This window comes from Scyliorhinus torazame, chromosome 2 (assembly GCF_047496885.1).
Source record: "Scyliorhinus torazame isolate Kashiwa2021f chromosome 2, sScyTor2.1, whole genome shotgun sequence".
Taxonomy (NCBI): domain Eukaryota; kingdom Metazoa; phylum Chordata; class Chondrichthyes; order Carcharhiniformes; family Scyliorhinidae; genus Scyliorhinus; species Scyliorhinus torazame.
Genome location: NC_092708.1, coordinates 78,373,244 through 78,388,470, shown reverse-complemented (window position 1 = coordinate 78,388,470; position 15,227 = coordinate 78,373,244). Strand labels below are relative to the sequence as shown.

The window sequence follows — 15,227 nt, the reverse complement described above, 5'->3', positions numbered from 1 at the left end:
GCAGGATTGGCAGCTAAACGTTCCAGGATTTAGATGTTTCAGGCGGGATAGAGGGGGATGTAAAAGGGGAGGCGGAGTTGCGCTACTTGTTCGGGAGAGTATCACAGCTATACAGCGAGAGGACACCTCAGAGGGCAGTGAGGCTATATGGGTAGAGATCAGGAATAAGAAGGGTGCAGTCACAATGTTGGGGGTATACTACAGGCCTCCCAACAGCCAGCGGGAGATAGAGGAGCAGATAGGTAGACAGATTTTGGAAAAGAGTAAAAACAACAGGGTTGTGGTGATGGGAGACTTCAACTTCCCCAATATTGACTGGGACTCACTTAGTGCCAGGGGCTTAGACGGGGCAGAGTTTGTAAGGAGCATCCAGGAGGGCTTCTTAAAACAATATGTAAACAGTCCAACTAGGGAAGGGGCGGTACTGGACCTGGTATTGGGGAATGAGCCCGGCCAGGTGGTAGATGTGTCAGTAGGGGAGCATTTCGGTAACAGTGACCACAATTCAGTAAGTTTTAAAGTACTGGTGGACAAGGATAAGAGTGGTCCGAGGATGAATGTGCTAAATTGGGGGAAGGCTAATTATAACAATATTAGGCGGGAACTGAAGAACATAGATTGGGGGCGGATGTTTGAGGGCAAATCAACATCTGACATGTGGGAGGCTTTCAAGTGTCAGTTGAAAGGAATACAGAACAGGCATGTTCCTGTGAGGAAGAAAGATAAATACGGCAATTTTCGGGAACCTTGGATGACGAGTGATATTGTAGGCCTCGTCAAAAAGAAAAAGGAGGCATTTGTCAGGGCTAAAAGGCTGGGAACAGACGAAGCCTGTGTGGCATATAAGGAAAGTAGGAAGGAACTTAAGCAAGGAGTCAGGAGGGCTAGAAGGGGTCATGAAAAGTCATTGGCAAATAGGGTTAAGGAAAATCCCAAGGCTTTTTACACGTACATAAAAAGCAAGAGGGTAGCCAGGGAAAGGGTTGGCCCACTGAAGGATAGGCAAGGGAATCTATGTGTGGAGCCAGAGGAAATGGGCGAGGTACTAAATGAATACTTTGCATCAGTATTCACCAAAGAGAAGGAATTGGTAGATGTTGAGTCTGGAGAAGGGGGTGTAGATAGCCTGGGTCACATTGTGATCCAAAAAGACGAGGTGTTGGGTGTCTTAAAAAATATTAAGGTAGATAAGTCCCCAGGGCCGGATGGGATCTACCCCAGAATACTGAAGGAGGCTGGAGAGGAAATTGCTGAGGCCTTGACAGAAATCTTTGGATCCTCGCTGTCTTCAGGGGATGTCCCGGAGGACTGGAGAATAGCCAATGTTGTTCCTCTGTTTAAGAAGGGTGGCAGGGATAATCCCGGGAACTACAGGCCGGTGAGCCTTACTTCAGTGGTAGGGAAATTACTGGAGAGAATTCTTCGAGACAGGATCTATTCCCATTTGGAAGCAAATGGACGTATTAGTGAGAGGCAGCACGGTTTTGTGAAGGGGAGGTCGTGTCTCACTAACTTGATAGAGTTTTTCGAGGAGGTCACTAAGATGATTGATGCAGGTAGGGCAGTAGATGTTGTCTATATGGACTTCAGTAAGGCCTTTGACAAGGTCCCTCATGGTAGACTAGTACAAAAGGTGAAGTCACACGGGATCAGGGGTGAACTGGCAAGGTGGATACAGAACTGGCTAGGCCATAGAAGGCAGAGGGTAGCAATGGAGGGATGCTTTTCTAATTGGAGGGCTGTGACCAGTGGTGTTCCACAGGGATCAGTGCTGGGACCTTTGCTCTTTGTAGTATATATAAATGATTTGGAGGAAAATGTAACTGGTCTGATTAGTAAGTTTGTAGACGACACAAAGGTTGGTGGAATTGCGGATAGCGATGAGGACTGTCTGAGGATACAGCAGGATTTAGATTGTCTGGAGACTTGGGCGGAGAGATGGCAGATGGAGTTTAACCTGGACAAATGTGAGGTAATGCATTTTGGAAGGGCTAATGCAGGTAGGGAATATACAGTGAATGGTAGAACCCTCAAGAGTATTGAAAGTCAAAGAGATCTAGGAGTACAGGTCCACAGATCACTGAAAGGGGCTACACAGGTGGAGAAGGTAGTCAAGAAGGCATACGGCATGCTTGCCTTCATTGGCCGGGGCATTGAGTATAAGAATTGGCAAGTCATGTTGCAGCTGTATAGAACCTTAGTTAGGCCACACTTGGAGTATAGTGTTCAATTCTGGTCGCCACACTACCAGAAGGATGTGGAGGCTTTAGAGAGGGTGCAGAAGAGATTTACCAGAATGTTGCCTGGTATGGAGGGCATAAGCTATGAGGAGCGATTGAATAAACTCGGTTTGTTCTCACTGGAACGAAGGAGGTTGAGGGGCGACCTGATAGAGGTATACAAAATTATGAGGGGCATAGACAGAGTGGATAGTCAGAGGCTTTTCCCCAGGGTAGAGGGGTCAATTACTAGGGGGCATAGGTTTAAGGTGAGAGGGGCAAAGTTTAGAGTAGATGTACGAGGCAAGTTTTTTACGCAGAGGGTAGTGGGTGCCTGGAACTCACTACCGGAGGAGGTAGTGGAAGCAGGGACGATAGGGACATTTAAGGGGCATCTTGACAAATATATGAATAGGATGGGAATAGAAGGATACGGACCCAGGAAGTGTAGAAGATTGTAGTTTAGTCGGGCAGTATGGTCGGCACGGGCTTGGAGGGCCGAAGGGTCTGTTCCTGTGCTGTACATTTCTTTGTTCTTTGTTTGTTCTTATATGTGGAAATACGGCGGCCGGTCTGCGCATGCGTGAAAATACGCCGGCCGGTCTGCGTATGCGCAGAAATACGCCGGCCGGTCCGCGCATGCGCCAACCACTCCAGCGGCAACCTAGCCGCCTAGAAAGGTGAGAATTCCTCACCTTGGGGGGCAGTTGACGCCGGAGTCGTTAGCGCTGGTTTTCCTGCCGGTGTGGGGACTTCGTCCCATTTTCAGAGAATCCCGCCCAATGTGCTTTCAGCCCCTGGAAAGTTAATTTGTTTTTTCAGCTTGGGGAGATAATGTCATTTGAGTGGGGTTAAGGGAGAGAGAAAGACATTTTGAAAAATCTTTTGGAGAGACGAGTTGAGGTCTGATCAGGCTACCACAGAGTTCACAAGTAAAGGCAGTTTTCTTTCCCAGTAGGAAAGTTTAAAACAGAGTAATAATGTTTTAAAGCAGAGCAGTCTTGGCTGAAGACCAGGAAGAGGCTGAAACAATCCAGTTGGAGCCGCTATTTGAAGATATTCAACCATAGCCTGCAGGGGTTCTAATCGGTGCCCAAATCTATTCTGCAAAGTAAGTATTACTCAATGCCCTGCTGATTTTTAAGATGGATTGAGAGCTGTACGTTTCCTTTCTTGTTGTTTAATGGGGAATTGAGCAGCGTGTTGAGGGTTAATTGTAAGCTGTTCCTTTCGGGTATGAAGTTAAAGAGTTTAATATTGTATTCATTATAAAGTTTTGTTTTAAAACACCAAAGCCCTATGTCTTCATGCAACCACTCCTGGAGTAAATCATTCTTTCCGCACAGTCTTACAACATAAACTAAAATATTGGTGTTTCGGTCCAGTATCCTAGCCACGGTTGAGGTCTGGTCTGGGATCGTAATATGACTAAAACTCTTTGTAAGCAGTACAATTTGTTCAAATTTAACACTACCTTCATCACCTTCTTCAAAATTTTCTTTTCCGTGTGTCATTTCTTGGACTTTGCCTCTTTAGAACATAGAACATAGAACATTACAGCGCAGTACAGGCCCTTTGTTTTCAACACTTCACTGCATAATGATATCTTAAGTCACACCCGAAGCACCTACTAACTGTTTCTTGGGCATTCGTGGAATTAATTCACCCTTTACTGTTGTTTAGATTTTTTTCTCTGCTTGAACAGCCAGATCTGCTCAAGGTGTTTCCATCCTCATTTTATCTGGATTTAAGCTTTCTGTTGCTTTGATGCCTGTTTTGACGCCTGTACCTGGAGTATTTTATATGCTGGTAATCATTCAGCCTTCTATTCTTTATGTCACTGCAGAATGGCTCAATAATTCCATGAAGGTTGAAAGAAATAACTGTTTGTCCAAGAATATTTTAAGGCAGCAGACGTTTATTCCAACAGATTCTCCTTCTCCAACAAATGAACACTAGTTTCAACCAGGAGCCTATCCATATGTGACACCTTAGAACAATGCATTAACTTAAATACTAGTACTGCTCCAAAAATCTGCAATTGAACTTTGTCAACCTTTTATACAATTGGTTAAAGTTCATGATGTATTCTTTCGCGGAAATGTTTTCCGAAATCTATTAAATTCTGACCATGCCTCATATGCATTGAACAGATTATTTTTCTTGCATGTTTCATCCAGAAGCTTGAATACAAGGTCTAAAACTTCATCACTGTCCAACTGGGTGGCATCCATTTTGAAAAATATTTTCTCTCTCTCTTCTGGTAATATTCTCAGTTCCAAAGGGTTGCTAGTAATGACTCAATGATATCATGATATCGCAATGGGGCAAGAAGAAGAGGCAGGCCCAAGAACTATGGCGGTTGAACCTGTACCTTCATTAAGCATCACACTGTAACAAACTGAGCTAATTGGCCGATCCACAAAATGCTTTAGTTCTGATTTTACTACAATGCCAAGACCATACCACGTTTTCTCTTTGGCAGAGTCCTAACTCGTGTCAGCATATCCACTTCATTCTTTCACTGGTCATATGGTTCAGACTACGAGAACGTTGGAGGGAAATAATGCCCCGCCACTTTAAACTTGGTTTCTGTCATTTTTCTCAATAGCAACTGGAAGTTTAGGGTGCGATTGAACGGCCTCGTTGCGCCTGATCCGGTGACGCGAGAGGCATCTCGCGAGATTTACGACACTTGGAACGCCTCGTGAGACCTAATGAGATGTCGCAATCTGGATCTTGCCGCTGCTGGGAAACATCAAGATTTACATACTAAATGAGCAGTTAGGCTGACTTAAATATGTCGGTGCCTGATGTTCCCAAATCCTGGGAATGAATGCCCACACCTGGAAAACCCTGCCATGACGCCGTTTAACACTGGTCCACAAACTTGGAGCAGGCGTAACTGTCCATGGGGTGTCGGGGGGGGGGGTGGGGACGCTCCCTGGAGGTCAGGTTCCGGGCAGAGTGGTACCCTAGCACTCCCACTGTTTCTGGGGCAGAGGCTGCGATAGGGAGTCTGGAAAATCAGGGCAACATTTAGGACCGGCGTCCCAATCTCTTCCTGCACTAATGAGCTGAGTTCATTGCAGGAAGCGAGGTAATTGCACCTCGGTGGTGTGTTGCCGAGACCCAGAAAACCCAGAATCACGTTTGATAGCAGGGTCGTTCTAGGTGCTGCATGCGTGAAGAACCCCCCCCCCCCAAACGTGGGCAAAATGGGACTCTGTTTTTCCTGTTAAATCGCGCCTTTAGTTTTTTACCTGAATTTTGTCTCTGAGTTTTCACCCTTAATTTTTAGACAAACATTCTCTGCTACTGTGTTCTAACCTATGAAGCCAGGTGCTGGATGATAGAACTGGAGCCTAATCTTTGCACACTTTTGTAAGTGCTTATTTACAGATATGCACACACCATAAACTCGCACCTCCTAAACCAACCATTACAGTTTCAGTCGTTTCAGTCTGTTCCTTTTTAAAGGAATTATTTTTATAGGAACACAGGTGAACTGCCCACCGTCTCCATACAACTAAACATGCAATTCATATACAGTATACACTGTATGCCTTCAAATTGGTGTGCAAATGAAATATCCATCTGTTGGAGGTGGGCATGTCATTTGCCAATGGTCCTACCACTGTAGAATGCATTACTGCGAATTGGGAAATTTCTAGCAGAATACCTTCCAAAATATTTGAAGTAAAATCTATGGTTATGCATTTCTGTGAGAAAAATTGAGATCTTATTGGGGACTAATAGGAATTTGTGCTGAATGTACATTGTTGTGGATTTTTGATAGTTCACATATACTTATTGTTCTGTGCTCTACAACATTAAGCTTTGTTGTGGAATTTTTTTGTTTGCCTAGAACCTTTTAAAGCTTCTTTGGACAATTCTTATAAGCCACAAGAGGCAACGGCCACACATCATTAAAGAAAGATTGCATAACCGATTGCCACATAATTAAATAAGATAGAATAAACATGATGAACGCACCATAATCAGCAATATGAACAGTCCTGTATTCTGGTTTGTGGATCCTTTTTCCTTTGATACATTCATGCAGGACAGCATTATTTTCTAATGTGTAGGAGTCTATATAATAAAAATGAAATAAATACATTTATTTATACATCATAAACAGCATGACCGTTTTTGTGTCAATCTCGAAGGTTACCAAACATTTCAACACCGTTACCAAGTACATCACTTATTTTATACCACACAGGGTACAGCACATTTATGAGGGACACTAAAATATCACAATAGAAAATCACTTAATAAACCCGTGCAATAATAACCAAAAGGTTAATAAAATAATGAGAACAATTCAGAACAGAATTGAATCTTTTTTTAATTTATCAATGTGTTATTTACACGTGATGTAAATAAGTTAGCTTGGTTTCACCTTACATTAATCTCATTTTACGAGCCAATCTTACGCTCATTATTCAGGACAATGCATTTCATTTGAAAATGACAAGAAGATCAGCCCTGTCACTTTTATCTGAGTGACAGTAATATTATGCTAACGCTATTCATTCTGAATTTAATGATAAACTTCAAGAGGTGTGAAATGAACAATGTTTCATTTAAAGTTGGCACCTTCAACAGTACTGCAGTCCCTCAGTACTGCACTGGGGTGCCAATCTAAATTATGTGTTCAATTTTTTGTCCTGAGGTTAAAACTCACAAAGCCTTCTGACACAAAGTCAAGCATGCTACCAACTGAACTAAGACTGATGAGGCTGAGGTACTTAAATGAAAAACAAGTGGGGTGGCGTGGTGGCGCAGTGGTTAGCACTGCTGCCTCACGGCGCCGAGGACTTGGATTCGATCCCAGTCTCAGGTCACTGTCCGTGTGAAGTTTTCACATTTTCCCAGTGTCTGTGGGGCTCACCCTTACAACCCAAAGAACTGCAGGGTAGGTGCATAGGCCATGTTAAATTGCCCCTGAATTCATAGAATCATAGAATCTACTGCATGGAGACAGGCCCTTCGGCCGAAACTGGTCCATACCAACCAAAAAACCCATTTAAGCTAACCCCATTTGCCTGCATTTGGGTTATATCCCTCTTTCCTATCCCTGTATCTGTCCAAATGCCTTTTAAATGTTGTCAATGTCCCTGTCTCAACCACTTCCTCCGGTAGCACATTCCACATACGTACCACCTTCTGTGTAAGAATGTTGTTCCTCAGGTTCCCATTAATTCTTTCCCCTCTTAACTTAAACCTATGCCCTCTAGTTCTCGATTCCCCAACCCTGAAAAAGACTAAGTGCACTCTCACTATCCATGCCTCTCATGATCTTATACCTCTATAAGATCATAGAATCATAGAATTTACAGTGCAGAAGGAAGCCATTCAGCCCATCGAGTCTGCACCGGCCCTTGGAAAGCGCACCCCATTTAAACCCACACTTCCAACCTATCCCCGTAATCCAGTAACCCCACCTAACCTTTTTGGACACTAAGGGCAATTTAGTATGGTCAATCCACCTAACCTGCACATCTTTGGACTGTGGGAGGAAAGCGGAGCACCCGGAGGAAACCCACGCAGACACGGGGAGAACGTGCAGACTCCGCACAGACAGTGACCCAAGCCGGGAATCGAACCTGGGACCCTGGCGCTGTGAAGCCATAGTGCTAAGCACTATGACACCATGCTGCCCTAAGATCACCCCTCAGTCTCCTATGCTCCAAAGAAAAAAGTCCTCGTCTGTCCAATCTCTTCCTATAACTCAGTCTCTTGAGTCCTGGCAACACCCTTGTAAATCTTTTCTGCACTCTCTCCAGTTTAATAACATCTTTCCTATAGCAAGGCAACCAAAACGGAACACAATATTCCAGGGTAGGCCTCACCAACGTCCTGTACAATTGCTGCAACATAACTCCCCAACTTCTGTACTCATGCCCTGACTGATGAAGGCCAGCATGCCAAAAGCCTTCTTCACTGCCCTATCTACCTGTGACTCCACCTTTAGAGGACCATGCACCTGAACTCCAAGATCCCCCTTTTCCACGATACCCCCAAGGTCCAACCATTCACCTTGAACGTCCTATCTTGATTTGTCTTTCCAAAATGCAACACCGCACACTTATCTGTATTGAACTCCATTTGCCATTTCTCAGCCCACTTCGCCAGTTGATCAAGATTCTGCTGCAATTTTCAATAACGTTCCTCACTGTCTGCAATACCACCTATTTTAGTGTCATCCACAAACTTACTGATCATGCCTTGTACATTCTCAACCAAATAGTTGATTTAGATAACAAACAGCAATGGGCCCAGCACTGACCCCCAAGGCACAATACTAATCACCGGCCTCCAGTCTGACAAGCATCCTTCCACCATTACCCTTTGCTTCCTACCATCAAGCCAATTATATATCCAATTTGCCAGCTCTCCCTGGATTCCATGTGATCTAACCTTCCAGAGCAAACTACCATGTGGAGCTTTATCAAAGGTTTTACTGAAGTCCATTTAGACTATGTCTACTGCCCTGCCCTAATCAACCTCCCTGGTCACTTCATCAAAGAATTCTAAAAAATGTGTAAGGCATGATCTCCTATGCACATAGCTGTGCTGACTACGCCTAATCAAACCCTGTCTTTCCAAATGCCTGTAAATCCTATCCATCAGAATCCTCTCTTGTAACTTACCCACTACAGATATTAGGCTTACCGGTCTAATATACCCAGGTTTTTTTTCAGCCCTCTTAAAGAAGGGCATAACATTTGCTACCCTCCTGTCTTCTGGAACCTTACCCGTGGCTAACGACGATGCAAATATCTCAGCCAGGGCTTCCGCAATTTCTTCTCTAACCTCATGCAGTGTTCTTGGATATACCTGGTCAGGGCCAGGAGATGTATCCACTTTCATACATTTTAATATGTCCATCACCTCATTTACTGTAATACGAACTGTCCCCAATATATCGCCGCTAACCTTCCCAGGTTTCCAAGTCTTCATGTCTTTCTCCACAGTAAATATAGAGGAGAAATATTCATTGAGAATGTCACCCATCTCCTGCAGTTCCACACATATGTGTCCACTTCGGTCTTTGAGGGGTCCTATTCTTTCTATAGTTATTCTTTTTCCTTTAATATACTTAAAGAATCCCTTTGGATTCATCCTAATCCTCTCAGCCAAGGCTATCTCATGCCCCCTTTTTGCCTTCCTAGTTTCCTTCTCGATTATGCTCCTGTATCCCCTGTACACCTCCAGGAATCCTGTGATTCCAGCTGCTTGCACCTGAGCCATGCCTCCTTCTTTTTCCTGGCCAAAACCTCAATAAGTTTTGTCATCCAGGGTTCCCTTCTCCTGCCAGCCTTGCCCTTCAACCTATCAGGATCATTTAGACCCTGAACTCCAGCTATTTCACTCCTAAATGCCTCCTACTTGCCGGAGGTTCCTTGCTCTCCAACAAGCTACTCCAATCAACATCCTGGGGGTTACCATTGATCAGAAACTGAAATCGACTAGTCACATTAATACTGTGGCTACCCGGGCAGGTCAAAGGCGAGTAACTCACCTCCTGACCCCCCAAAGCCTGTCCTTCATCTAAAAGGCACAAGTCAGGAGTGTAATGGAATACTCTCCACTTGCCTTAATGAGTGCAGCTACAACAATACTCCAGAAGCTCAACACCATCCAGGACAAAGCAGCCCGCTTGATTGCTCTCCCTTCCACAAACATTCAAACCCTCCACCACTGATGAACAGTGGAAGCCATGTGCAACATTTACAAGATGCACTGCAGTAACTCACAAGGTTCCTCAGACAGCACCTTCCAAATCCACGACCGCTACCATATAGAAGGACAAGAGCAGCAAATACCTGGGAACCCCATCACTTGGAGGTTTGCCTCCAAGTCACGCACCACCCTAACTTGGAAATATATCGCTGCTCCTTCACTGTCACTGGGACAACATCCTGGAACTCCCTTCCTAATAGCACAGTGCTAATACACCTCAAGGACTGCAGCGGTTGAAGAAGGCAACACACTACCACCTTCTGAAGGGCAACTAGGGATGGGCAATAAATGCTGGTCTAACCAGCGATGCCCACATCCTGTAAATTAATTAAAATAAAATCAACCCTTGCAAGCTCCTGTCTAATTCCATCAATATTCGCCTTGTCCTAATTTAGAACTTGCACCTGTGGACCAGATTTGTCGCTTTCCATAACTATTTAAAAATTAATAGAACGATATTCACTGGTCCCAAAGTGGTCTCCCACCATCACGTCAGTCACTTGCCCTGACCTAATAATAATAATAATCATTATTAGTGTCACAAGTAGGCTTACAGTAACACTGCAATAAAGTTACTGTGAAAATCCCCTAGTCGCCACGCTCCGGCATCTGTTCAGGTACACAGAGGGAGAATTCAGAATGTCCAATTCACCTAACAAGTAGGTCTTTCGGGACTTGTGGGAGGAAACCGGTGCACCAGGAGGATACCCACCCAGTCTTCCCGAGTAGGACCCTCCACGTACTGCTTGAGGAAACTTTCCTGAACACACTTTTCTGAACACACCATGGCAGTCCCAGTCTATGTTAGGAAATTTAAAATGCTCTACTATGACAACCCTTTTACTCCTGCAAGTCTCCCCATTCTCCCTGCATATTTGTTCTTCTAATTCCCATTGACTATTTGGGGGCCTATAGAACAACCCCAATAAGGTCACCATCCCCTTCTTATTTCTTAGTTCCACCCACAAAGCCTCACTGGATGATCTCTCGGTTATTTCATCGCTGGCTACTGCTGTGATGCTCCACTTAATCTAAAATGCAACTGCCCCTCTCTTTTCTCCACCTATGTCCCACGTAAAGCACCTGCACCATGGAACAATAAGCTGCTAGTCCTGTCCCTCCCTTAGCCATTATTCAGTTATGGCTATAATATCCCAGTCCCATGTACCTATCCATGCCCTGAGTTCATCAGCCTCACCAGTTAGTCATCTTCCATTGAAATAGATGCCATTTAATCCAACAGGCTTTCCTCGCTCCCTGCTGTGCTCCTGCCTATCATGTCTATTCAGCTTGCCATGGCTGAGTACTGCATCGCCTTTCAGCCCCTCATTTGCTTCCCTGCTGCTCAGGATTCCACCCCCCAGCCAAACTAGTTTAAACCCTCCCTTGTAGCACTTGCAATTCTGCCCTCCAGGATATTAGTCCCCCTCCAGTTCAGATGCAACCCGTCCCTCTTAAACGGGTCACCTCTGCCCCAGAAAAGATCCCAATAATCTAAGAATCTGAATCCCTGCACGCTGCACCAATCCTTTAGCCACACATTCATCTGCCATATTCTCCTGTTCTTATCCTCAGTAGCACGCAGCACTGGAAGTAATCCAGAGACCCTCGAGGTCCTGCTTCTTAAACCTTTTCCCAGCTCTCTATAATCGCTCCGCAGGACCTCAACCCTATTTCTATTTATGGCATTTGTGTCAACATGCACAATGACTTCTAGCTGCTCCCCCTCCCCCTTGAGAATATTCTGCAGCCGCTCCGAGATATCCTTGACCCTGGCACTCAGGAGGCAACACACCATCCTGGACTCCCGTTTGCGGCCAGAGAATCTCCTGTCTGTCCCGCTAACTATTGAGTCACTACGGTCCTGTTCACCTTTACCCTTTCTCACTGTGCCCAGAGCCAGCCATACTGAAAGACAATGCTCTGCCACAACAAAGTTGAGGGACAAAGGGGATAGAACAAAGAACAAAGAAAAATACAGCCCTTCGGCCCTCCAAGCCTGTACTGGTCATGATACCACCCTTGGCCAAAACCCTCAGCACTTCCTCATGTCATATCCCTCTATACCCATTCTATCCATGTATTTGTTGAGATGCCCTGTGAACACCGTTAATGTATCTGCTTCCACAACCTTCCCTGGCAACGCGTTCCAGGCAATCACCACCCTCTGCGTAAAAAAACCTATCCAGCACTAATCCTCTAAATTGTGCACCACAGACCTTAAACCTATGCCACCTAGTGACTGACCCCTCCACCCTGGGAAAGAGTGCCTGCCCATCTATCCATGCTCCTGATAATCTTGTAGACCTCTATCAGGTTGCCCCTCAACTTCCATCATTCTAATGAAAACAGTCCTAATCTATTCAGCCTCTCCGCCTAGCTAACACCCTCCAGACTAAGCACCATCCTGGTAAACCTCCTCTGCACACTCTCCAAAGCCTCCATATCCTTCTGGTGTGGTGACTAGAATTGTGCACGATAGATATTTCTGATACAGTGCATTTCTCCACTGCGTATCAATAACCATAACATACAGCCTTTCGCATATTTTTTTATTACATAATAATGAGTTTCATTTGGGATTCAATGGGTTTATTTGCATTCAAGAATACATGAGTTTATGGTCAAATGAGTAATGCACTAAATGCCCATTCGCAAATAATTCTTAAATTGACCCAAGTAAATTAATTTTATAGGTCTGGAATGATATACTTACTGTTTGGGTTGATTGTGCTGTGGACAGAGACCAATGGTATATTTGGACCTGCATGAAACATAGAATATATGAAAATATTATTCTAATATTCTGCAGTATTGGATTCATTTATTTATCTGCTTCTCTGCTATGTAAGATAGAATTGATAGGATCTTTTTAGTCCTCAACGAACATTTTATTGTTTCCTGTTCGGAAGGAACATCAAGAAGATAAGGAAGGCCATATAATTTATGGGAGTACACTTCATTTCACAATGTTAACAGACATAACAAATTAATAGAATCCTTATGTTAATGTATATGAATTACATGATTACATCATAACATTCTCCTGTTTATCGGAAACAAAAGTAGAAACCCAACAAAAGAAAGAGTCGCTTGTCGGGAAACCTACAGAAGAGCAGTGAGGGGGCGTTCAAAGATGAAATGAGGAGGCTTCAGGCTCAACATGTTCGCTCTGGGATAAAAGGAAGGTGTAATAAACCCAAAGAACCATGAATGACCTCAGACAGTCAGGATACAATGAGAAGGAAAAGAGAGGCTTTTAACAAGTATAAGGGGAGCAAGTCTACAGAGGCATTAGTGGAGCACAGAAAATGCAGGATGGAGTTTAAGAAATGAATTAGGAGAGCAAAGAGGGATATGAGAAAGCTCTGGCTGGTAAAAATAGGGACAATCCCAAGATATTCTATCAACGGGAAGAGAATAAGCTGGGAAAGCATTAACGACTAAGGAGGAAATCTGTGGGTGGAGCCAGATGACATTGGTAGGGTGTTGAACCAAAATTTCACATCTGTCTTCACCCAAGAGAACGAGAATGTAGTTATGGAACTCGGGGACAGAGATTGTGAGGTTCTTGAGAAATCTCTCACAGGGAGTGACAGGTATTGGAGGTAATGCCGGGCTTAAAAGCAGACAAATCTCCAGGTCCGGATGAATTGTGCCCCAGGCTGCTGTGGGAGGCGAGGGAGGAGATTGCAGAGGGTCTGACCCAATTTTTAAATTCCTCTCTGGCCACTGGGGAGGTGCCTGAAGATTGAAGAACAGCTACTGTGGTCCCACTATTTGAGAAAGGTTGTAGAGACAAGTCAGGAAACTACGGACCAGTGAGTCTCACGTCAGTGGTCGGGAAACTACTGGAGAAGATTCTGAAGGAAAGAATCTATCTCCACTTTGAGGGGCAATGTTTGATCATGGATAGTCAGCGTGGCTTTGTCAGAGGGAGATCATGCATAACAAATTTGATTGATTTTTTTGAGCATGCAATCAAGTGTATATAGAGGGTAGTGCAGTTGTTGTCCTTTCCATGGATTTCAGCAAAACCTTTGACAGGGTCCCACATGGGAGACTTATTAAGCACACAAATGCACATGGGATACAGGGTGATTTGATAAGGTGGATTCATAATTGGATTAGTGGTAGCAGACAACGGGTGATGATAGACGGCTGCTTTAGTGTCTGGAAGCCAGTGACCAGTGGTGTACCACAGGGATCTGTTCTGGGCCCAATATTGTTTGTCATTTATATAAATGACATAGATGACTATGTGGGGGGTCGGATCAGTAAGTTTGCGGATGACACAAAGATTGGCCAGGTGGTTAACATTGAGGTTGAGTGTCTTGCGCTACAGGAAGACATAGATGGGATGATCGAATGGGTGGATAAGAGGAAGTATACTATGAAAGGTCTGACACTGTGAAGCTCCAAAGAACAAAGGGACCTTGGCGTGTTTGTCCTTAGATCTTTGAAGGCAGAAGGGTAGGTTAATAGGGTGGTGAAAAAGCCATATGAGACATTCGCTTTTATCAATCGTGGCATAGATTACAAAAACAGGGAGGTGATGGTGGAGCTGGATAGAACTTTGGTGAGGCCACAGCTGGAGTACTGTGTGCAATTCTGGTCGCCACATTACAGGAAGGATGTAACTGCACTGGAGGGGTGCAGGGAGGTTTTACCAGAATGTTGCCTGGGATGGGTATTTAAGTTATAAAGACAGGTTGGATAGGCTTGGGTTGTTTTCTCTGGAGCAGATAAGACTGAGGGGTGACCAGTTTGAAGTGTAAATGATTATGAGGGGAATGGACAGAGTGGATAGGGAGCAGCTGTTCCTCTTATTTGAGGGGTCAGTTACGAGAAACACATGTTCAAGGTGAGGGGTGGGAGGTTTAGGGGGGGATTTGAGGGAAAACTTTTTTACCCAGAGAGTGGTGATGGTCTGGAATGCACTGCCTGGGCGGGTGGTAGAGGCGGGATCATCAGGTGAGTGGAGCTGAGCTCTGAAAGCTAATGATTCCAAATAAATCTGTTGGACTTTAACCTGGTGTTGTAAAACTTCTTACTGTGCTCACCCCAGTCCAACGTCGACATCTCCACTCCAGCTTCCAGACAGGGCTCTCTTTTCTTGGGGGCTGCCTGACAGGTTTCTCTTTTCTGGGGGTCTGTGAGGGGGGTGTTCTCCCTATTTAGGGGGTCTCTGGAGGGGTGGGGGTGGGTCTCTTTATCAAGGCGTTCTCTGGGGGTGTCGCTTTATCGAGATGT

The 15,227-nt window shown here is 44.7% G+C and overlaps 1 protein-coding gene across 1 annotated transcript in view; it reads right to left on the bottom strand.

Annotated features, from left to right (window-relative positions):
- The window catches only part of LOC140388578 (inactive dipeptidyl peptidase 10-like), a 1,987,526-nt gene that overhangs the window by 84,762 nt on the left and 1,887,537 nt on the right, over positions 1-15,227 (bottom strand). The window contains exons 17-18 of the mRNA XM_072473003.1: positions 12,691-12,738; positions 6,216-6,314 (exon numbers count right to left, since the gene is read on the bottom strand). Of these exons, the coding sequence (XP_072329104.1) occupies positions 6,216-6,314; positions 12,691-12,738 (147 nt within the window). The remainder of the gene's footprint in view (positions 1-6,215; positions 6,315-12,690; positions 12,739-15,227) is intronic.